General features: G+C 47.6%; 1 protein-coding gene across 1 annotated transcript in view; it reads left to right on the forward strand.

Annotated features, from left to right (window-relative positions):
* LOC107130694 (uncharacterized) overlaps positions 1-24,126 on the forward strand; it is a 309,505-nt gene that overhangs the window by 84,759 nt on the left and 200,620 nt on the right. Inside the window, exons 4-5 of the mRNA XM_073999932.1 lie at positions 9,173-9,214; positions 20,801-21,210. Coding sequence (XP_073856033.1) covers positions 9,173-9,214; positions 20,801-21,062 — 304 coding nt within the window. The 3' untranslated portion in view covers positions 21,063-21,210. The remainder of the gene's footprint in view (positions 1-9,172; positions 9,215-20,800; positions 21,211-24,126) is intronic.

Below are 24,126 nucleotides of genomic sequence, written 5' to 3' on the forward strand. Positions count from 1 at the left end.
TCAAGCGATTCTCCTGCCTCAGCCTCCTGAGTAGCTGGGATTACAGGCATGCAACACCATGCCCGGCTAATTTTTGTATTTTTAGTAGAGACGGAGTTTCATCATGTTGCCCAGGCTGGTCTTGAACTCCTGACCTCAGGTGATCCACCCACCTCCTACTCCCAAAGTGCTGGGATTACAGGTGTGAGCCACCACACTCGGCCTATCCTTTATTACTATTATTATTATTATTGTTATTTTTTTTGAGACAGAGTCTTGCTCTGTCACCCAGGCTGGAGTCCAGTGGCTGGATCTCAGCTCACTGCAAGCTCTGCCTGCCGGGTTCATGCCATTCTCCTGCCTCAGCCTCCCGAGTAGCTGGGACTACAGGCGCCCGCCACCTCGCCCGGCTAGTTTTTTTGTATTTTTTTTTTTAGTAGAGACGAGGTTTCACCATATTAGCCAGGATGGTCTCGATCTCCTGACCTCGTGATCCGCCCGTCTCGGCCTCCCAAAGTGCTGGGATTACAGGCTTGAGCCACCGCGCCCGGCCAATTATTAAAAAACAAAATGATGCTAATGCTTTCAAGTATGCATTGCAGTCTTATTACTTAGTATGAAGCTTTGCAGTGCTGGACTAATATCACAAGTCGAAGGGACAAAGAAGATGGTAGACAATACCACCATTTCCCATTAGGCTCTTCCCCTCCTCTTGTTTTTCTGAGACCTTAAGGGCCTGGTTGTTTCTTCTGTTCCCTGCTACTTCATGACCTCCAAGCTTGAGAATGTTTGTCATTTACAAATTTTACCTTATAGTAGAAGAACATAGTAAACAATTGTACTGGATTGAGTAGTATCTCCCCAAAATTCATGCCTGTATGAACCTCAGAACATGGCATTATTTGGACGTAGGGTTTTTGTTTTTGTTTTGAGATGGAGTCTCACTCTGTCACTCAGGAAGGAGTGCAGTGGCGTGATCTCGGCTCACTGCAACCTCTGCCTCCTGGGTTCAAGCTTTTCTGCTGCGTCAGCCGTCTGAGTAGTTGAGATTACCGGCACCCACCACCACATTTCGCTAATTTTTGTACGTTTAGTAGAGACGGGGATTTCACCATGTTGGCCAGGCTGATCTCGAACTCCTGACCTTCAGTGATCCTCCTGTCTCAGCCTCCCAAAGTGTTGGGGTTACAGGCACGAGCCACCGCGCTTGGCAGACATAGGGTTTTTTTTTTAGATGTCATTACTTAAGATGATATCGTATTGGATTAGGGTGGGGGCTAAAGCCAGTGACCAGTGTCCATAGAGGAGAAGAGAGGAACATAGGGAAGAAGGATTTGTAGAGATACAGGGAAAAGGCCATGTGACCACAGAGGCAGAGATTAGAGTGACGCAGCTACAAGCCAAGAAGCTCCAGGGATTGCAGGAAGCCACCAGATGCCAGAAAGAGGCAAGGACAGATTCTTTCACGGAGCCTTCAGAGGGAGCACAGTCCTGCTGACACCTTGATCTTGGACATCTAGTCCCCAGAACTGTGAGGGAATGCATTTCTGCTGATGTAAGCTACCCAGTTTCTAGCAATTTGTTATGGCTGCCCTCGGAAACTAAGACAGTGGCCAACACAGAACCAAATGCCCTTTGGGGATTGAGGGAAGTGGAGCGGGAGAATGAGTGGCACTCCCTCCCTTTACATAGGACTACTTGGTAAATATTTACTGAATGAAGGAAAGATGAAGTATCTGTAGAACTGGCCATTTCATTCTGCATTCAGAGCTCTGGGAGCTCTTGAAATGTCTAGACAAACATCCTCTTCAGCTAGAGGAAGCTCCTTCTCCCACTTACTAGCTATGAGATCTTGGGCAGATGGCTTAACATTTCTGGGCCTCAGTGACCTTACTTGCAAAGTTGTCTGGGTCAAGGCAATGATTAAATGCGATGATGCATGTAAAACCCCAGCATGCATCCTGAAAATGTGAGCCCTTATTCATATTGTTTGCCTAAGTGATGAGTAGTGTTGCTGAATATGCCCTGTGTCCTGTTAACTCTGTGATGGCCACAGCAATGGCTCCCTTCTGCCTCCTCCTCCTCCTCTCTGTCCAGTGACTAGGGAGGGCAGGAAGTTCAGAGGGTGAAATGCTGAATTAATTCCTGTCCTCCTGGACTATATTCTGGATCACCTTGTGGGTGGGTTGAAAACCATGCCCCGTCTGCCTCCTCTGCAAGGAAAAAATAAAGACAGAGAGCAAATCTAAAACACGCAATGCGGAAGAATGGTTACTGCCGGCTGTGTACCTCTCCAGGGAGCACCAGGAGGGGCTGCGTGGGACAGGGGCACTGCGTATAAGTGACGCTCCTCCATGTTTTGGCCTGGAGTTAGCACATGTAACTGCCTTTTTGCTGACGCGATGCCCGGGAGCCCTCTCAGGGGATGGCAAATCTCAGAATATGTGTGTTTTATTCATGGGAATGCAGGGGAGTGGATATGAAAACTTTCATATCAAATAGACATTAGCAAGGAGAGGGATGCTTCACATTTGAGATTTGTGTGATGTCGGCACAGCTGACTAGGTCTTCGCAAGTTCTGCTGCTGGGGAAGGGATGCGCTGGACTCCTGGCGTCCAGGGGCCCTCTGCTTGTCTGTCCTTAGGCAGTGTCCACCAGAATCGGGTAAAGTGTGTGACTGCCTGTCAATGTAGGGCATGACATCAACTGTGAGGAGAAGAAATCAAGATACAGCTCTTTGGTGGTATTTTTTGACCCATATCCAGGAACTGTTCCCACACCCAGAGAGGAATATCTACAAGTTCTAGTGCCAGATGCTGATTCAAAAACAAAACCCAGCAAAGCATCTGTACTTTCTTTTCTGATTGTATTAGAAGTACAGCCAACAATAATATATTGTACATTTAAAAATAACTGGTTGAGTGCAGTGGCTCACGCCTGTAATCTCAGCACTTTGGGAAGCCAAGGCAGGCAGATCACCTGAGGTCAGGAGTTGGAGACCAACCTGGCCAACATGGTGAAACCCCGTCTCTACTAAAAATACAAAAGAAATTAGCCAGACGTGGTGGTGGGTGCCTGTAATCCCATCTATTCTGGAGGCTGAGGCAGGAGAATCGCTTGAAGCCGGGAGGTGGAGGTTGCAGTGAGCCGAGATCGCGCCATTGCACTCCAGCCTGGGCGACAAGAGTGAGACTCCGTCTCACAAAAAACAAACAAACCCTCCCCTCCAAAAAAAAAACTAAAAAAGGCTGGGTGCAGTGGCTCATGCCTGTAATCCCAGCACTTTGAGAGCCCGAGGCAGGAAGATCACTGAGGTCAAGAGTTCGAGACCAGCCTCGCCAACATGGTGAAACCTTATCTCTACTAAAAATACAAAAATAGCTGGATTTGGTGGTGGGTGCCTGTGACCCAAGCTACTCCGGAGATTGAGTCGGGAGAATCACTTGAACCCAGGAGTTGGAGGTTGCAGTGAGCTGAGATTGTGCCACTGCACTCCAGCCTGGGTGATAGAGAGAGTATCTGTCTCAAATAAATAAATAAGTAAATAAGAGTTTAATCGGATTGTTCGTAACACAAAGAAAGGGTAAATGTTTGAGGTGATGGATGCCCCATTTACCCTGAAGGAATTATTATGCATTGCGTACCTGTATCAAAATATCTCATGTACCCTATAAATATATATGCCTGTGTACCCACAAAAATTAAAAATTATATACAAAGTTCATTAAAAATAACTTCAAACACTACAGAAATGTTAAAAGTAGAAGTGACCTTTCCGTAGAATGTCATGCCTGTACTTTGGCAGAGAATTTCAATGGAAGCAGCCGGAAAACCCTGGCTTGGAATCTGAGCTTGATTATTTGAGTATTTCAGGTCTCACACGGGGGATAGTCCTGCCACTGTCAAAGGCCATCATGAGAGTTAACAGCAGACTTTTGATGAAATTATGTCCACAGTGGTCCCTGGTCCTTTGTGGGTTCGAGATATAGTCTTTGTCCCCGCACCTGCCCCTTGCTTCAGATCTTGTAGGAATCCGGACACATTAAAGCAAAGCGACGAGACTGCCCTGTCCATTTCCTGATCTGTCGCTGACTGCACCACTGAGCTGCTCTCTCCTCCCCAGTCCCGCGTGGTTCCTCCTGTTTTCCTGCCCTGTCACTTGCTGGTGTTGGCCTGCTCTGGCTGTTCTGCTTGGGGTTAGGTGAGGACATGGGGCAGAAGGCTTCCAGCCTGGAGCGCCTATGGTGTCCCAAGACAAGGGCCTGCCTCTGGCCTCTGGGTGTGTCCTCCTGAGGGTTTTAGAGAAATCCGGGCAGGCTCAGACTGAATGCCTGCTTCTCCCTGAAGCCTTCTGAAGATTCCCATGACATACACCTGATTTACCTTCAGCTCTTTTACCTGCTGGGTAAGCACAGCCCTAGATTACTTGGCATCTAGAATTAACTGAAGGGTAACACTTTCTTAACCTTATTTGGAAAATGAATAGGAAGGAGACCCTTTCTAACTTCTGGAAGCACAAAAGTATGTTTATCCTTCAGGGGAATTCTTGGCTGCTGAAAAATCATCGTGGCTAGCTTTCACTTTCATGTATTGAGCTACTAGGTAGTAGCAATAGTAGCTAATATCTATCGCATTTGTGTGTGTGTGCATGGGAGGAACCTGGCGTGCACTTTACGTGGATTGTCTCATTTTATCCTTCCAGCAGCCCTATGAAGTAAAGGGAGTTGTTAATTTCTGAGGAGGAAGGTGAAACTTAGAAATGTTAAATACCCCTCTTGGTGTACACAGTACGCACCGGAGACAGGGTGCAAATGTGCTATGGAGATTTCAGAGCCTGGGCTTCCCAGAGGAGGCCTTTGCCCCACATAATCTTTGCTCCATTTCTCCACTTTGCTGCCTCGATGAATCAGTGATTCTGTGTTGTCCATTTTTCCTTTGAAATCTTTTGCCATCTCTTCATTAGAAACCATCTCCATCATTCTGGCCAAGCACAGTGACTAACATACAATAGGTGTGCAGCAAATGTCTAGTGGATGCATACCCAGCATGAACATTAATTGAGCACCACTAGCTGCCAAGCAGCCAAACACCCTATATCTGGGAGACATAGAATTTAAGGCTGTGTATTTACTGTCCTCAAGCTGCTCACAGCTTTGTGTAAGACAGTCAAGGGAACGTGCAAAGCTTAGGGCAGCTCAATTTGGGGCTAGGGTTATGGAGAAAATACAGCGTGCATGCTTTTAGGACATGCATTTCTGCATCTGGGTTGCAGTGCTAGAGTGAATGACACAGTAGAGGTGACAGGCTTAGGATTTAAATTTGAAAATGTCATGATGCCATGGGAGCACGGGGGAAGGAGCAGCAGTGGATTTAGCTGGGAGTCGCAAGGGGGTCATGAGAAGATTGGGAAAGGCTGCACAAGAGGAGGAGAAGGGCTTTGTAGGATGAGTAGAAGTTCACTAAGGCGGGTAACAGTTAGAGGAACAGCAGGTACAGAAGCCCAGAGGAGAATCAGTGAATGACACATCAATCATGTCCAGAGATCAGGGATGGTTGCAGCTGAAGCTAAAACTTTAAGAGCTTGGGCTGTGGATCCTCAATCTCAGTTCATCTTATTCCCACCCATACGACTGGTGCTATGGTTTTGTCACCTGTAACACAAGTATGGGACTGATAACTTCCTAGTAGGGGTGTTGAGAGTCTGAGCCACACTAAAATTCTTGGTGTGCAGTGTCTCTGATCTGAAATGTGCACCGTGAATGTTAGCGGTGGGTATTACATTTGGCCTGATTGTGAAGCAGGTTTGAGACAGAAGTGAGGCAGTTCAATTCGTTGTGGGATCCTCTTCTTCCCCCAAAGGAGGTTTTCATCGTCTTTATGTCTTTTGCCCATCCTTCCCTTCCTTCACATCCCTTCCCACCTGCAAGAAGCCTACTGATCTTTTACCTTTGACCTGCCACCTGGCCCTTCCCTCGCCCTGCAGTCTTGGTTGGCCTCCAGGTGTGTGTGTGTGTGAGACCCTGGGCTGCACTGTGCCTGCTGGAACAGGTGCTGTTGCTCTGTCACCATGCATACTTCTTTGGATGTGACCCCTTGGGTGCCTGTATATTTATAGTAGAGCAATGTCCTCCACTATCATGGTGAGAAGCGTCGTTGCTAGTTGCACTCAGTTTTCTACGGTGTTTGGGGGAGAAATTGGGGTGCTGGATTTTGGTCTTAACTCTTTCCCACCTTAGCCAGTGACTGTGGAAAGTTGCACATCATCCCTTCCCTCACAGCTGAGGTCTGTTCTTCCTCTCAGTGTTACGGTGTGTGAGAGCCAGGAGGGTGCTCAGAGGTGGCCTGCTTTCTGGAGCCATAGCAAGAGGGGAGAGGTGTGTGTCCTCTGTCTCTGTGTCTCTCTCTCTGTCTCTCTCTGTCTCTTCTTTCTCCCTCTCCCTTTTTCACATGTTGTTTTCTAATTATAAGAGGAATACTTCATCACTAGACATATTTCGAGCCTCCGTTCCTCGTCTATGAAATAGCATAGAAAAGGACTGAAGGATTTAAAGGGATGTGGCCAAGTGTGCAAAGTCATATGTGCTCAATAATTTATTTTCCTTGTTTTCTTTTCCATTTCCTTCTTCTCCTCTAAGCTGTTCCACATCTCCACGATATAGAGTATGCTCCTTTTCTTATTTTCTTTTCTCTGAGACAAAGGGAAGTTCCTAGTTCTGCTATTTCCTAGTTCAGTGACCTTGGACAAGGCACCCTGAGGAGACTTAGCTGCTCATATGCACAGGCTTCTAGCAACTGCTTCCAAGGGGAGGATGGGGAGGAAGGGAGACCCTGGGTGTTTGGATCCGGCCTGTGCTCAGCACAGAATGGAGCTCAGTAAGGGCAGGTCGTGGGCTCCTGCTACTCCCTTTTAGCAACCATCACTCATATTCTCATTTTTATCTCCAAGGCCTCATGCTGGAAAGAGAGATCGATTTGCTCTCTGAGCAGTAAGTCCTCTGAAACAGGGTTTCTCTGGGGAGTTCTGGGGCATCCCTGCCTCACCTGGGGGACCTGGCAAATAGGCGGCCTCCCCGCTGCCCCCAGCCAGGTTTACTGAGCAAAGTTACAGGGGTGGATCTGCACTGTAGCAAGCCCGCAGGTGGTGCTTAGGCACACTCAGGTTTGAGAGCCACTGGCCTAGAGGGGAGGACTGGGGCCAGTACTGTGACTTGCACCATGGAGACACTTGGAAAACATACAGTGATTCCCACACATGCCCCAAACGGCAGTGTCTGTGTATGTGTGTGTGGTTTCACACTTGGCTTGCTATGAATGCTGTAATGCCACCCAGTTACCACAGAGCTCTGGGGACTCAGGTTCCCCAAGTCGGGGTTCTTTTCTGGAGTGCTCTTCTGACAGGTTTTCAATACAGTGAATTTGAATGTCTCCTGCGTATTTATTGTAGCTGCTCCCTTCTTTCCCCTTCTCTCCCTTTCCTTTCTTCTCCTCCTGTCTTGGCCCTTTCCCCTTCCCTGGATGATAGTAGCATTGCCCGTGCATTCTTCCCATCTCCTGGCCCCTCCACTTCTGATGGGAGGGGGCTTAAGTGGAATCTGTCCTCTAAGCAGGTGTAGGAGGGAACCATGGCAGCTCCGAGGCGCCCCCAGAGCACCTGCTGCTGGTTTTCCACAATTCCTGTCCTCCGTGGCGCTTGCTTGGGTGACAGCAGAGCAGAGCCGATGTGCCTGCTCCCCGTCGCAGGCTATTCATGTTGTCATCCCTTTCCTCTGCCCCATCCCCCCAATTTGGACTTACCCAGAGTCCTTGGGCAAGCTAGATGGCTGCCAAAGTTTACTTAGCAAGATGTGCCTGCGTGACTTGAGACCTGCTTCTGAGAAAGTCAGAAGTGCATTCCAAAGTCAGGAGCGTGACCTCCCCGGAAGCCCAGCTAATCCAGGTTTTAAAGAGGAGTCAGAACAAAGGTGGTGATTATGGGATGTATGGAGCTGTGGGATGTGGGAGAGGACAGGTTAGCAGAGTGGCATGGTGGAACTTTCCTCTCTCCGAGGAGGCCAACTCCCCAGCCCCCGAGAGAGCGGGGAGCTCAGAGCACCTAGAACGTGCCCAGATCCTAAAGTGAGACAGGCTGTGGTGTGATGATGACCCCCGAGGGGACGTGCAGTCGGATGGACCTGGGTTCAAGTCCACCCTCTTCAGCCACACAAACTGGGCAAGGTGCCTGCCCTCTTCACACTGCTGTTTCTGTGACTTTCGGATATGAGACCTGTCTGTGGGGTTGTGAGGATACGTGGGGATTAAGTGGGAAATTCAAAGGGTTTTCTTTGTGACTGGTGACGGATAAATGCCATTTCCTTTCATCCTCCTTATTTTGACATTAGCCCCAACCCCTACCCCAAGGGTCTCTCTCCCTCTTTCCAACTTAGATACCTCTCAGGGGACACATGGACCTCCCAGAAAAGCAGCTCTGATCTCTTGTGGAGCTTCCCTGAACTCCATATGGCACATCTACTACTGTTTAGGATAATATTTTGACTTAGTCCTTAAATGGACTATTTCTCATAGTCCTGCTTTGTAAATGAGATTTTAAGCTCTTTGCAGACAGGAACCAGTATAAACCCTTGAGTCTCTGTCAGACTTAGTGAACTTGCTTTCCAGCCTGGGCAACATGATGAAACCCTCTCTCTACAAAAAATCCAAAAATTAGCAGGGCACGGTGGCTTGCACCTGTACTCCCAGCTACTCTGGAGGCTGAGGTGGAAGAATCGCTTGAGCCCGGGAGTTTGAGGCTGCAGTGAACCATGATCACGCCACTGCACTCCAGCCTGAGTAACAAAACCAGACCCTGTCTCAAAACAACAACTCCCTTCCCCCACAAAAAAAAAACCTTACTGAACTTTCTCGGAGAACATGCTCACTGTAGAACTTCTGTATTTGGAATCTTCAAGAGCAGGTCCTGCTGTTCTGTAAAGAACTGTCACCTTGAGTCATTGTTTGACTGCTCAAGTCCTTGGCACTTTGCCCCTTTGTTCATGATTGATTGGCATTTGGACCTTTGCTGACCTTTCCCTGAGGGATTCTGTGGGCACAGTCAAACAAAAGGAACTTGGAGGGGAAAAATACACACAAAAAACAAATTTTGAAGGTATGTCACTTGGAGAAGAACAGTGTTCACGACTCTTCTTTGTCATTTCAGCATCTTAATCATCTTTGAGCCTAAAGAAGAAGGAGAGTGGAGGTGAGCCTGATTAAATGGGAGCTTTTCCTATATTGAGGATCTGCTAGGTGCAAGGACCTCACATGGGTTATCTCTAGCCTTCCCCCAACTCTGCAAGGCATTTCACAGACAGGGATGCAGGTTCAAAGAACCGAAGCTTAAAGCTTCGCAGATTTGGAAGACTCAGAGCTAGAATTCTCCTGCTACCCTGTTTGTCTCTGAAGCATTTGTCATTGCTTGACATCACATCCCTCCCTCGTGTTTCCCTCTCTTCCTCTTTCCCTTCCCCTGCCACTGTCTGCCTGTCTTCCTGCCTGCCTCTCTTTCTGTCTTAAAATTACTATTGCTATTCCTTACTGGTCTGGTCTGGTCTAGTTAATTAAAAAGGAGACTATCTTGAAGTAATCCTGGGATCCTTATTAGCACAGTCATATTCCCATAACCTTTAGGTGCCTGAGTCCTAATGGATCTGTAAGACAATGCCATCAGCGATAAACGTCCACAGCCTTCCTGGATGCTGCCCACAGGCATCTTGCAGATGAGGGCGTTTGCCTTCTCACCTGCAAATGAGTGGGGAGAAGTGGCCAGGGGTGGGCTGTTCTAGGGAGGCCTGCCTCCCCACTCCCTGAGCCTAGCGGGAATGATATTATGGCTTCAGGCCACAACTAGACACACCGTCCACTCTGACAGGCAGCCAGTCTGGAGAAGGATGTCATGGAGACCTGACGAAATTACTGAGGGAAAAAGAGCAAGACTTGAGCCCTGCTAGGGCTGTTTTGGTCAACTCCTGGCAGTAGATGTTATTGATGCCTTGGACATCTCTATTTCCTTGCGTTTTTCAGCAACCTGCCATTTCCATCTCTTTCTTTTAGAAGCTTCTCATCCTATGGCTCTGCTTCCAGTCTTTCTCATCACATAATTCTTCAAAGGCAAGGCAGACTAGTGGTTAAAAACAAAGGCCCAGGGCTGGGTGTGGTGGCTCATGCCTGTAATCCCAGCACTTTGAGAGGCCAAGGCCGGGGTATCAGTTGAGGTCAGGAGTTGGAGACCAGCTTTACCAACATGGTGAAACCCTGTCTTTACTAAAAATACAAAAATTAGCCGGGCGTGGTGGCAGTTGCCTGTAATCCTAGCTACTTGGGAGACTGAGGCAGGAGAATCACTTGAACCTAGGAGGTGGAGGTTGTAGTGAACCGAGATCACGCCACTGCACTCCAGCCTGGGTGACAGAGCAAGACTCTATCTCAATTAAAACAAAACAAAACAAAACAAAACAAACAAACAAACAAACAAACATAAAAGAACAAAGGCTCCGGAGGCAGTGCCTGGGCTCCTATCCCAGCTCTGTCTCTTGCTGACTCCTGCATGGCTTGGGCGTACTTGGGCTTTGCTGTGTACTCGTTTCTAGGTGAGTTCGTATCTCACAGTGTTGTTGGAGATTACAGGAACACAACCAATTCTCTCAGAACCAGCACTCAGGAGGTGTGGTAATTACATGCTCTTCTGGGCTTCCAGTCATGCCACCTTCGACGGACAATGCTCCAGCACCTACCAGTTTAAGAATCAGTTCCTCCTCTAGGCATTATGCCCAGCGCACCCTTCTCATGGAGATTTGCTTCTCACTCTGCATCTGCAGGTCTTGGCTGAGTGATCTTGGGCAAGTCACTTTACTTCTCTAGGCCTTACTTCTCAGCTCTTCAGTGAAGTCATTGACCGAGATTATTTCCAGGGTTTCTTGTGTGCTGTCGTGCTGGGACCTCTCACATCCCATGTGGTCCAACCTTTCCTATTGTTCCTCAGATTCTGCCAGCCCGCCAAGGCAACCTGGACATCACCAAATGTCCTCGCTTATGGACATGTCCTATGTGTGTGCTTGCTTCTCTGGAAATCTTGGTATAGCCTGAAAGCTCCATGAAGGCGGGGATTGTGTCTTTCATATTTGATATGATTTCTGGCTTCTAGCACTGTGCTAGGAGCTAGCACGTGAGCACTGTCTATGTAGCTAGAATTAATCGCATCAACATTTCCTTTTTTTTTTCTTTTTTTTTGAGACGGAGTCTTGCTCTGTCCCCCAGGCTGGAGTGCAGTGGTGCTATCTTGGCTCACTGCAACCTCTGCTCCCGGGTCACGGCATTCTCCTGCCTCAGCCTCCCAAGTAGCTGGTACTACAGGTGCCCGCCACCATGCCCAGCTAAGTTTTTTTGTATGTTTAGTAGAGACGGGGTTTCACTGTGTTAGCTAGGGTGGTCTCCATCTCCTGACCTCGTGATCTGCCCGCCTCAGCCTCCCAAAGTGCTGAGATTACAGGCGTGAGCCACCGTGCCCGGCCTTTTTTTTTGAGACGGAGTCTTGCTCTGTCTCCCAGGCTGGAGTGCAGTGGCATGATCTCTGCTCATTGCAACTTCTGCCTGCTGGGTTCAAGCAATTATCCTGCCTCAGCCTCCCGAGGAGCTGTGACTATAGGCGTGCACCACCATGCCTGGCTAATTTTTTGTACTTGTAGTAGAGAAGGAATTTTGCTATGCTGGCCAGGCTGGTCTTGAACTCCTGACCTGGTGATCCGCCCGCCTCAGCCTCCCAAAGAGCTGGGATTACAGGCGTGAGTCACTACACCCAACTTTCCAGTCAACATTTCCTAAGCACCTGTTGAGTTCCCAAGCACTGTGCAGGACATGCATGGGTTTCTGGAGGCTGGCAGAACCCAAATGTCAGTATTCCTGAAGAATGGCTCTAAGCAATGTACCTTGCAGAGCTCAAGCAGGGCTCTGCTGCATCATGCAGATGAAGGTGCCTGCTGGTAGAAGGCTGGTTCTATACTGGCTGCTTGCCTCCTCCTTGTGGAGACCCACATTGTGTCTGGCAAAGTGCAGAGGAAATCAAGCCCTTAATCACATTAGGGAACAAGACTGGCTTCGGTTTGCATCTCTCGAGCCTGACTCGTAGGAGTAGCCACGGCAATAGCAGCACTGTGCTGTTGAGGCTGACTTTGACTATCTGCTTGTGTTGTGAGCACACTGTGCACTGAGCAGTCTCTATACATTCAGTGTCTTGTCCACAGATGAACTCCAGTGGACCCATGTTTCATTTTCCTTATTTTTATTATTATGTTTATTTTTTGCTTTTTTGAGATGGAGTTTCACTCTTGTTGCCCAGGCTGGAGTGTAGTGGTGCAATCACAATCTCAGCTCACTGCAACCTCCGCCTCCTGGGTTCAAGTGATTCTCCTGCCTCAGCCTCCTGAGTAGCTGAGATTATAGGTGCCCGCCACCACACTCAGCTAATTTTTGTATTTTTGGTAGAGATGGAGTTTCATCATGTTGGTTAGGCTGGTCTCGAACTTCTGACCTCAGGTGATCCACCTGCGTTGGCCTCCCAAAGTGCTGGGATTACAGGTGTGAGCCACCACACTCAGTCTATTGTTATTATTTTTTGAGACAGGGTCTTACTTTGTCACCTAGGCTGTGGCATGATCTCGGCTCACTGCAACCTCCACTGACATCCTGGACTCAAGCAATCCTCTCACCTCAGTCTCCTGAGTAGCTGGGACTACAGGTGCACCACCACTCCCAGCTAATTTTTGTATTTTTTGTAGAGATGTGGTTTCACCATGTTGCCCAGGCTGGTCTCAAACTCCTAGGTTCAAGTGATCTGCCTGCCTCCACCTTCCAAAGTGCTAGGATTACAGGCATGAGCCACTGTGCCCGGCTTATTCCTTGTTTTTATTGAACAGATTAGGAAACACTTTCAAGGAGCTTAAGGGATGTGCCCAAGGCCACAGGGTTGTGGCCACAGCATGAAGATTCACACCTTGGTTCATGTGGCTCCCATCCCCCTCTCCTGTATGAGGAATCCGGTGAGTGCGAGGGGAGCAAGTGGGTACTCGAAGGCTTGGGAATTCCAAAGCAGCTGATCCTTGTCATCCCAGCACACGTTAGGCAGAAAGTGAAATGAAGCAAAAACAGAGCCTGTCAGCAGGGGGACAGCTGCCGCTTTCTCTGGGAACAGATCTCCCTGATTTATCTTCCAGGTTAGGGAAGCCCCAGCTCCCGGGGCACCACAGAGAAATAATGTGAGCACAGCCAGAGAAATTGCCACCTCTCCCTTCCTCGGAAGAAGATAAAGGAGACATCGTCTTTGTGGTATCAGTTTTGAAGAAATCTTACTTCACAATCCTGCGAGAAAGAGAGATTGAGGCACACTCAGACTGTGAGACTGATTTCTCACTTCTGCCGCTACCACTGCTGCCCCATTGACTGGATCTCAGAGTTGTTTTAATCAACATCCACTGACTCTTGCTGGTACTAAAATTAACAACATGACTGGTCCCTTCTGCAAAAGAGGGAAAGAGAAACACACACGTGCGCACACACACACGTGTGCACACATGCACTGGCACATACACGTGCATGCACACATGCATGCACAGACATCTGCGCGCGCGCACACACACACACACACACACACACACACACACAGAGTCCAGGAGGCTCAGAGGCAGAGAGAGAGAGGGGAAGGCACAGCCACACATGCCCTGGGAGACACTTACTGTGGCTCCCTCTGCAAATGGTGCTCCCCTCAAAGCTTTGGTACCAGGGACGCCTTCCCTTGGTTTCTGTGTGCTGTACGTCATACCCCATTTACCAGCCTGTGCCAACCCTGGATACTTCAGTCACCAAAGCATCCGTCTGTCCGTCCCGTACTTAGGGGGAGTGGATATGCAGAGGTGGTCTCTTGGTGTTGGGTAGGGAATAGACTCAGCCCGTTTTTCGTTTTTCTTCCAAATGTCCACTGCAGTGCCTCAGCTGGTGGAAATATTTACTCAGTGGGGAGGGTCAAGAAGGAAATGACGGAGTTGGTCCTGACAGCCTGGGAGGCAGAGAGGAGAGAGACGGAGCCAAGAGAATGGGGCTGGGGCCACGTTTTTTTGTGGGGCAATTCTGTGTCACTGGGCCAGGGCATGCTTATTGTGAAGACTTCCCCTCAGTGTCCTCTAGGGAAGGGTCAGCTGTGAGGCAGTGGGGCGTGAGAATACGATGAAACAGGGAGACCTGGAAGCTGCTGATTCCCAAGCCTTGAGGGGGTGTTCTGGTATCTTTGACATTCCAGCAAACATATTTTCACAGCAAAACTAAAAAAATATGAACTCCCTTTTTATAGAAATAATGCGCATGGAGAAAAGTGCACGTGTCATATGTGTATCGATAGCTTGACAAATGTTCTCAAACTGAACCTGAGTGTGGAGCCAGCACCAGGATCAATAGAACATTTCCAGCATTTTGGAAGCCCCCTCCCAGTCAGTCACTTAGGAGCCACATAGATTAGTTTAACCTGTTTATGTACTTAATGTAAATAACATCATCACACACTCCCCTGTGTCTGGCTTCTTCCACCCAAAATTATGTCTGTGGGATGTATTTATGTGGTATGTGCATTTTCAGATCATTCTCATTGGTCACTAGGTTGTGTGCATATTTTTAAAAAATCCTTTCTACTGTTGATGGGCATTTGAGTAGTTTCCAGTGTTTGGCTGTTATGAATAGTGCTGCTGTGATATCGTTAGACGTGTCTTTTGGTGAACATATGCACACATATCTGTGTATTGATACCACGGAGTGGAGCTGCAGGGTCATAGGGTTTGGGTATATTCAGCATTAGAGAATAGTGCAAAACAGTTTCCCAAAGTGGTGGTTTGTCCTTTTTCAGAGTGTCTGTTCACCAGCACGTATGAATTCCAGTTCCACATCAGAGCCAATTATTGGCATTGTGTGGTTTTTAAATTTTAGCCAACCCATTACAGAAAGAGCAAATGAAAGGAATCTAACAGTAAGTAAGCAGGAGAGAAAAAGAAAATGCTCCCTGAGAAAGCATTATGACTTGATGATAGGGGAAGTCCTGGTGTACAATGCCACACATTGTGTATTTCTGCAGGCGGAGGGTGAGGTGCAGCCACCTTCTTGTGAGCATCAGGGCAGCCCTTGCCATTGGTCAGGGACCACCACTTGACTGCAGTAATACCCAACAGACCATGTCATAATTCTTCCTCAGGTGACAGAGCTTTAATGGACCCGACCCCAACAAAACAAACTTGGCTTCAGACTTGCCTATGGGCCTCAGTAAATATTTAACAGACTGTGTCCCCTGTTCACTCCTCTGTCATTAACTGAGGCTGGTACCATAAATCACAGCTCCCCTTCCTGTTGTAAGTGGCCCCTCTCAGCTGACGGTATTCCAGTCCTGACATTCAGGAGCAGTGCCTCTTCTGGGTTGCTTCCCAGGGCTGGCAGGTCTTGGTGGTCACTTGTAGGAGCTGAGGAGTGAGTGTGTGCAGTCTAGTCACTGCTCTGGGATGACTTGCAGGAGCCTCTTCCATTTGATGCGAGAATGACAGATCCATCAAGCTCTTAATGTGTGACCAGCAACATGCTAAGTCCTTTATGTTGTTTATGTCAGCCTGTCGCAGTCCATTCAGGCTGGTATAACAAACCACCTTAGACTGGTAGCTTGTAAACAACAGAACTTTATTTCTCGTGGTTCTGGAGGTTGGGAAGTCCAAGATCAAGGCTCAGACATATTTGGTGTCTGGTGAGGGCCCATTTCCTGGTTCAGCAATGATGCCTTCTTGTTGGGTCTTTATATGGTGAAAGGATTAAATAAGGTGCTTTATACCTCTTTTATAAGGGCACTAGGCCCTCTAGCCTCATGACCCAATCACTTTTCAAAGGCCTTTCTTTTTGAGATCATCACCTTGGCAGTTAAGATTTCGACGTATGAATTTAGGGGTTAGGAGTGTGGGTAACAAACAGTCAAAACATAATACAACTTCACAGTAGTTCTATGAAATGAGTAGATGTTGTTTACCACCATTTTCAGATGAGGAAATTAAGGATTAAAAACATTTCCCCAGAGTAAGAAAAGTAGTAAATTTGAGAGTCTAACTTCAAACTGTAATTTTTAACTACTGTCCTGTACTTCCTCTTTTCTCTTAGGGGCTATTTAGATACTTGAGCTTCCTTTCGCAGCCATCTTCCTCTTGGGTCTAAAGCTGTCAGGTAGATTTAAATGGGACAAGAGGGCCAGGTGCAGTGGCTCACACCTCTAATCTCAGCTATTTGGGAGGCTGAGGCAGGAGAATCACTTGAACCCAGGAGGTGGAGGTTGCAGTAAGCTGAGATGGCAGTGTTGCACTCCAGCCTGGGCAACAGAGCAAGACTCTGTCTCAAGGAAAAAATAAATAAAATAAATAAATAAATAAATGGGACAAGAGGAAGTCATCTGAAGAGCACTTACTGAATTCAGATGTAATTATCTGCTTTTTCAATGATTTTAAGAAATTAGAACCACTGTTTTTATCTGTCTCTTTTCATGACTTTTTTCAAACATTGGTTTTCAGCAGTTCAACTATTATATACTTAAGTGTGATTAAAAAAAATATATATATATATCTATATATATCTCCTGCATGGATTTGCTGATATCCTCATATCTATAAATTAATGTCTTTCACTGAATTTAGAACACTTTCATCCTTTTTTCCCCCCCCAGATATTGATCTTGCTCCATTCTCTTCTCTCCTTTTGGGACTAAAATTACTTGTCTGTTAGGCTTTTTGATATTGTCCAACAGGTCTCTGAGGCCGTCTTCAATTTTTCAAACATTTTTTCTGTTATTCAGATTAAATAATCTCTATTGGTCTCTCCTCAAATTGTACTGACTCTTCGTTCCTCTTCAGTCTGCTGTTAAATGGATCGAATCGATTGTTTCAGATTTTTTTTTGTTTAATTCTAGAATTTCCATTTGACTCTTTGTTTGCTAAGCTTTCTTATTTTTATTTACTAAGAATACATTTTCCTTTGAGTCTTTGAGCATAGTTATAATAGCTGCTTAAAAATCCCTTGTCTGCTAATTCCAGAAACTGGGTCACCTCAGGGTCATGGGGACGGTCCCCATAACTATCTTTTTTCTTAAGAATGGATTACGTTTCCTGCTTTCTTTTTCTTTTAGTTGTTTATTATATTGAGCTATTTTAAATTATATCACAGACATTGTGAGGGACTGATTCTGTTTTGTTCCTCCAAAGAGTAGTGCTTTTTTGTGTCAGTAGGTAGTTAACTCAGTAAACTAAGACCTCAAACTCTGACTCCCTAGTATTGGGAAGCAATCTAAATTGCTGTTTAGTTCTTTTAGCTTTAACTGGGCTATTGCGCGCAACCTTGACTCAGGAGTCACTTAGTGACTTAGGGAACATTTGTACACAGAATTTGAACTCTCCTTTTTGGAACCTCTCTCTTTACCAGATTTCTTCTTTTACTTTCACCTATTGTGTTGCCTTGATCTCTGTCCTGATGTTTCAGTGCAGAAACATCATCTGAGTGTTAGCCACTCGTGTTACGGAACCGGGCCTACTCTCAGGCTAAAATTGACCAAAAGCAAGAACTCACTGGATTGCTGGGTTTCCAATTCTTGATCACACTCCAGAATGTCCTACTTTTGATCATCTGGTGACTAGATTTTTGATTTTTTAAAAATATTTGTTCAGAATTTATAGTTGCTATCTACCAGGGAACTGCTTCAATAGGAACTACTCAACCAATGCCAGAACCTTCTTGAACTTTCTAGAAACACTGTCTTATTTATTTTATTTTATTTTTTTAGACAAAGTCTCACTCTGTGCTCTTCCACTCAGACTGGGGTGCAATGGTGCAACCTCGGTTTACTGCAACGTCCACCTCCTGAGTTTGAGTGCTTCTCGTTCCTCAGCCTCCCAGGTAGTTGGGATTACAGGCACGTGCCACCACACCTGGCTAATTGTTTGTATTTTTAGTGGAGACGGGGTTTCACCATGTTGGCCAGGCTGGTCTCAAACTCCTGACCTCAGGCGACCCACCCGTCTTAGCCTCCCAAAGTGCTGGGATTTACAGGCACGAGCCACCACGCTTGGCCTAGAAACACTGTCTTATTTAAATAAGAAAGAGTGTGTTTCAGAATGGACAGAAAACAGCTTTGGAATCAAACCCAACTTGGATGCAGAATCTCACTCTATCTCTCTCTCTCTTTTTTTTTTTTTTTGACTGAATCTCACTCTGTCACCCAGGCTGGAGGGCAGTAGCACGATCTTGGCTTACTGCAACCTCTGCTTCCTGTGTTCAAGCCATTCTTCTGCCTCAGCCTCCTAAGTAGCTGAGATGACAGGTGTGCGCCACCATACTGGGCTAATTTTTTGTATTTTTAGCAGAGTCGGGGTTTCACTATGTTAGCCAGGATGGTCTCCATCTCCTGACCTTGTGATCCCCCCGCCTCAGCCTCCCAAAGTGCTGGGATTACAGGCGTGAGCCATGGCACCCGGCCGGATATGTTTTTAAGAAGAAAACATACCTTACTGTTTTCTTCGTGATTTCTTCATTGGCCGCTGCAAGTGTGTGTGGCTGTGTGCATTGTGGGCAGGGTGAGGTAGCTAGCTTGATTTCCATTTTGAGAATGGGTGGTGCCTCCTCACGGAAGAATGCTTAAAACAGGAGATGGGTGCCCTCTGTTATTGTTGTATGGCAGGCAGAATAACATCCTCCTAAATGTCCACATCCGAATCCCTAGAACCTGTGAATATGTTGCATGTCAACAGGGACTTTGCAGATGCTAGTGAGGCTAAGGACCTTGAGATGGATTATTTTGGATCATCTGGGTGAGCCCAATATAATCACATGCATCCTTAGGAGTGGAAGAGGGAGACAGAGAGTTATTCAGAGACAGAGATATGGCCACAGAAGCAGAGTCAAAGAGTTGCTTTGGTGTTGTATTTGAAGATGGAGGAAGAAGCCACAGCCAAGGCCTATGAGGCAGCCTTTAGAAGGTCGGAAAAGCAAGGAAACGCATTCCCTCTCAGCCACCAGAAAGAAACGCAGCCCTCTCAACAGCCTGATTTTAGCCCAGTGAGACCCGTGTCAGACTTCCAGAAATGTAAGATCATAAATGTGTGCTGTTTTATTTTTTATTTCTTTTTCTGTTTGAAACCACTACATTTGTAAACATTTCTTCGGCAGTTATCATTGCTTTTGATGGAAGTTGGAGTAGTGGTCAAGCTCATGGGCTTTGGAGTCAGTCTGCCAGTCCGCCTTGTTTCAAACCCCTTTTCCTTTCTTTCTTTCTTTCTTTCTTTTTTTTTTTTTTTGAGATAGAGTCTCATTCTGTGACCCAGGCTGGAGTGCAGTGGTGTGATCTTGGCTCACTGCAACCTCTGTCTCCTTGGTTTAAGCGATTCTCATTCCTTGGCCTCCCAAATAGCTGGAATTACAGGCATGCGCCACCACAGCCAGCTTATTTTTGTATTTTTAGTAGAGACAGGGTTTCACTATGTTGGCCAGGCTGGTCTTGAACTCCTGGCCTCAGGGGATCCACCAGCCTCGGCATCACAAAGTGCTAGCATTATAGGCGTGAGCCATTGCTCCCAGCCTCAAACCCTTTTCCTGTGAATTTTTTTTTTTTTTTTAAGCTGTGTGACCTTGTAGAAGTTGCTTCACTTCTCTGGGCCTCACATTTCTCATCTCTAAAGTTGGTTAACAATAATCTACAACTCATAGTTTTTTTGTGAGGGTGAAATGAGGGTCTCATACACGCAGAAAGCCGGGAAGTAACTTTTAGCTGCAGCCATTATGGGCAAGAATCCCTCACTAGGTAACTTAAAGCGATGGATCAGGGAACAGAGTTGGGAGACAGACTGTCTAGCCTTAGATTTAGGCTCCTCTCTTACTAGTCTGAAACAGAATGGTTGTCTGTTCCTCCATTTCTTCATCTGGAAAACAGGGGCAGGAGTCCCAGGGTGTTGGAGAGATCATACCAGATGGAGAAGCCAGAGGTTTTAGCAGGTACCTCATAGACATTCCCCAAAGGGCAGTTATTGTCATCATTGGATGGGCTGGGGAATATTAAGCCTCCAGCTCTACGCATTATGGATCAATTTGTTCTTCAGTTATCTTTGGAGTAATTTAAATACACTGGATTGGGAAGACAAAGCTATTGCCCTGCTGAGGGAAGAGTGCTGGGCACTTGGCAGGTACTCGGTAATTACTGAAGGAATGAGTAGGAACAGAACAGGTCCCAGACCCTGCCCTGAAGAGGCTCACAGTGCCGGACAACGCCTGGAGCCAGGCCAGGGTTTTGTGGTTGTCTTTAAAAAGAAACAAAACAAAGAACTACTTCCTACCAGCTGACCCTAAACCTCTCGGCTCCCTGCAGGGACCTCTCAGCCCTGCAGGGGAGCCCAGGCTGTGTGCCTGGCCTGGCCTTGCTGTCAGCTTTCTAAGCCAGTCACAAATATTCTCCCCTCAACTTCATAATGGATGCCCCACAGCCTCCTCTCCCCTCCCAGGGTGGTCCCGAGGCTCTGAGCAGCTGGCAGTTCCCTGTCTGAGAGGTCCTTGGTGCCGCAGGGGAGGCAGCTCTCACCTGAAGTCCTCCCTGGACGCTGGTCTCAATTTTGTGTGTTACTAGTTATGGAGAATTATTTTTAGTGAATTACATTCTGTTAGGGTCAAACACAAGGAGGAAAGAGTGACTGAATACTGCTCTGGGTCAGTGACTATGACAAGACTGTTTTTTTCTTCTTCCCTGTTGCAGGCCTGATCTTTTGGCCAGAAGGAGATTAAAAAGATGCCCCTTAAGATGGCTGTGCCTGTCAGCTGCATGGAGCTTCGTTCGAGTATTTTCTGAGCCTGATGGATTTACAGTGATCTTCGGTCGTCTGAGGAATAACTCTGGTGGAACAATGCACTGGAATGACACACGCCCTGCACATTTCAGGATACTAAAAGTGGTTTTGAAGGAGGCCCTGGCTGAATGCCTCATGGATTCTTACAGCTTGGATGTCCATGTGGGATGAAGGACCGCAGCTGGCTGCGAGGACTGAGATCTCTGTTTACTTGGGTCTCTGCCAACTTCCTTTGGGTCTCCCTATGGAATGTAAGACCCCGACTCCTCCTGGTGAAGCGTCTGATGCATGTTCCGTCCGGCGCTCAGCTGGGCTTGAGGTGAGGCTGTCCTGGCTGGTGGCGGAGGGTTCACTGGGATGTGGCTGGTTGTCTCAATGAGCTGGCATTTAATGAGCACCCTCTGTGTGGCTGGTGTGATGCTGGGTGCCTAGGGGAGACAGATGGAACCAAAGAGGTCCTTCCTGGAAGCCGTTACTGTTCCCTGCGCTGACGTGTGTTATTGTACCTGTCACCATTTTCTGATTTTCTCAGTTTACCTATCTGTCACCATCTACCTCCCTATAAAGTGCCTCTGCTGTTGGTTCTGTGCCCTTAAGACATTGTGTGTCACTTGGCACAGTCTCTCACACTGCAGAAAGGGAAAATTAAGACAGGGTTGTTAATGAATTAAGACATGGGAGATTCAATGGAAAGATATGCATGGGGGGATAATTTCTTGGCTCTGTGCTCAAAGCCAGGAACAACATAAGGCCATATGGCTGGTACTGTGAGGGTTGTATGTGGGCAGATGCATGTGGAGGCAGGCAGGCCCGGGTGTGATTCTTTAACACATACACACTGCGTGCCTCCATGCAGACTGATGGATTCCTCTCCCTGCAGTGAAGGGTTAAGTAAGTATTATCACACGCCACAGGACTGGAGTTGAAGATCGCCAAGTAGTCATTGAAATGCTGATCACATGACAGACACTCAGCACGTGGTGGGTGATGTTGGCTGGGGGTAGCTTCTGGGGATGGTGGACGTTTCTTGGCCCTGATGATCTTTCCGAGCAGAGCTAGGGAGGCAGTGCTGGACTGTGACCTGGGCACAGCTGGTTGGCGTGGACAGTTGATTAAAGGTCAGTTTCCCTGCAGCCCATGGGAAGGCAGAGTGACAAGTCAGTGGCAGATGAGGAAATGGAGTCTCGTGCCAACTGGAGGGAGGGAGCAGCCGGCTTGGCCACAAAGGCCTGTTGCAGTTCTGCAGCTGACAAGTGGAAGGACTGGCCTCTCAGATCCGGGCCTGGTGGCCTGGGAGGCTGCTAGCTGTGAGCGATGAGTGGTGCCAAGCTGCCTGAAGGAGAGTTGCAGCTCAAACAGCAAGTGGTCCAGCTCTCAGGCCACTTGAGGCCACCTGGCATGTGGTGGCCGACACCACGGTTGGGGTGGGGCCTTGAGTCTGATTTTGATTGGATTCCTAGTTCTGCTCACGCCTGACAGCACTTTCTCAGACAGGCTTTCCTGACCTCCTAAAGTAAATAATGTCCCCCTGGGTGTTCCATGCTGTTCTCACCCATAGCTCCTGGATGTGTTATCATCGTATATTCATTTGTGCGAGTTACTGGGTTTCATGTCTTTCTCTCACACTAGAAAGTAATCTTTCTGAGTGCAGGAAATGCATTTGCCATGCTCACAGGCTAGACACGTAGTAGGCATTTTCTTTGTGGCATCACAGTTGCCTTGATCAAATATGGTGACTCTCAGTGGTTTTCTCTTGGTGTCTTTGAAAAGGTCAGACAGAAGGGAAACGCTCTTTTTTTTGAGTATATCTGTGACTTAACCCTGCAATCCCACTAGGAGAGCAATGGTGTATTCATTGCACAGTTGAGCGCCTTGAGGCTCTGAGGGGCCATGTACCTTGCCCAAGGTTATTTATCCAGGAGAAGGCAGAGCCAGAAGCTGAGAACTGCATTGTGTTTTACACGGAACCAGGCCGCTTCAGCTGAAGACTTTTCCTTGCGGTGTTGGGAAGGGTGTGTGTGACGGTGAGCTGCAGCACGTGCTGGGCTGTGCTTGCTATACTGTGGTCACATAGGGGCAGGCAGAGGAGTCATTTCAAGGGGGCTGCTGAGGGTCTGGAGAGAGGCCCACAGTGGTGAGCAGAGAGGTTCCGGGATGGGAGGGGGTCAGCTGGGAACGACAGAGGCAGCACACTCCCTGCTCCCTTGTGCCTTCCCGGCCCTCCCTCACCCCTTCCTGCCCTCTCCCCACACCCTATCGTGGTGGTAGCTGTGCTTCACTTATCACATGGTCCATAGCTCTGTTTTTTCCCCTTTTATCAGTTACTGCCTAGAACAACCCAATTGTGGTGGTCTGGGTTATCTCCCGCTCTTCACAGTAGGACCAGAGTGGGCTCAGGCACCAAAGGACACAGAATGGTTGTGACAATGAATAAGATTCCTTCTCTGTGTCAGCAAGGACACTGATGTAGTAATAATGTCCATTTATTAAGCCATGATCTCTACAGGGCACATGGCACCTGTTTTTCCATTCAAACCTCAAAACAGACCTATGAGATGCGCACCATCATGGTGATGATCAGTTTTACTGTTTTTTTGTTTTGTTTTGTTTTGTTTTTGTTGTTGTTGTCGTTTTTGAGACTGAGTCTTGTTCTGTCACGTAGGCTGGAGTGCAGTGGCACAATCTCGGCTCACTGCAACCTCCACTTCCCTGGTTCAAGTGATTCTCGTGCCTCAGCCTCCCGAGTAGCTGGGATTACAGGCATGCGCCACCATGCCTGGCTAATTTTTGTTGGCCAGGCTGGTGTTGAACTCCTGACTTCAAATGATCTGCCTGCCTCAGCCTCCTAAAGTGCTGGGATTACAAGCGTGACCCACTTTGCCCAGCCTGTTTTACCATTGAAGTAACTGGAGCACCCAGAGGGAAATCAAGTGTCCCCAGGGAATACAGGCAGCATTTGGACAGCCCTGTCTAACTCCAAAGCCACCGCACAACATTTCCTGGAGCTGAGAGACGCACATTCTCCCTTCTTGGCCACCGGTGACTGTGACCTTGGGCAAACTACCTCTCCTTTTTGGGCCTTAGTACATTCATTCATAGGGAAACTGGCTAACTTCTCTTCTCAGCTAGGAGACTTGAGAGTGAAAGGGGCGCTATATTACTTACTCTGGGACGACAGGTGTACACGAGGACGTGGTTGGGCAAACCAGGCCTAGAAGCTCCCAGACTCATCAAT

The sequence above is a fragment of the Macaca fascicularis genome, chromosome 8 (assembly GCF_037993035.2).
Source record: "Macaca fascicularis isolate 582-1 chromosome 8, T2T-MFA8v1.1".
NCBI classification, from domain to species: Eukaryota; Metazoa; Chordata; class Mammalia; order Primates; family Cercopithecidae; genus Macaca; species Macaca fascicularis.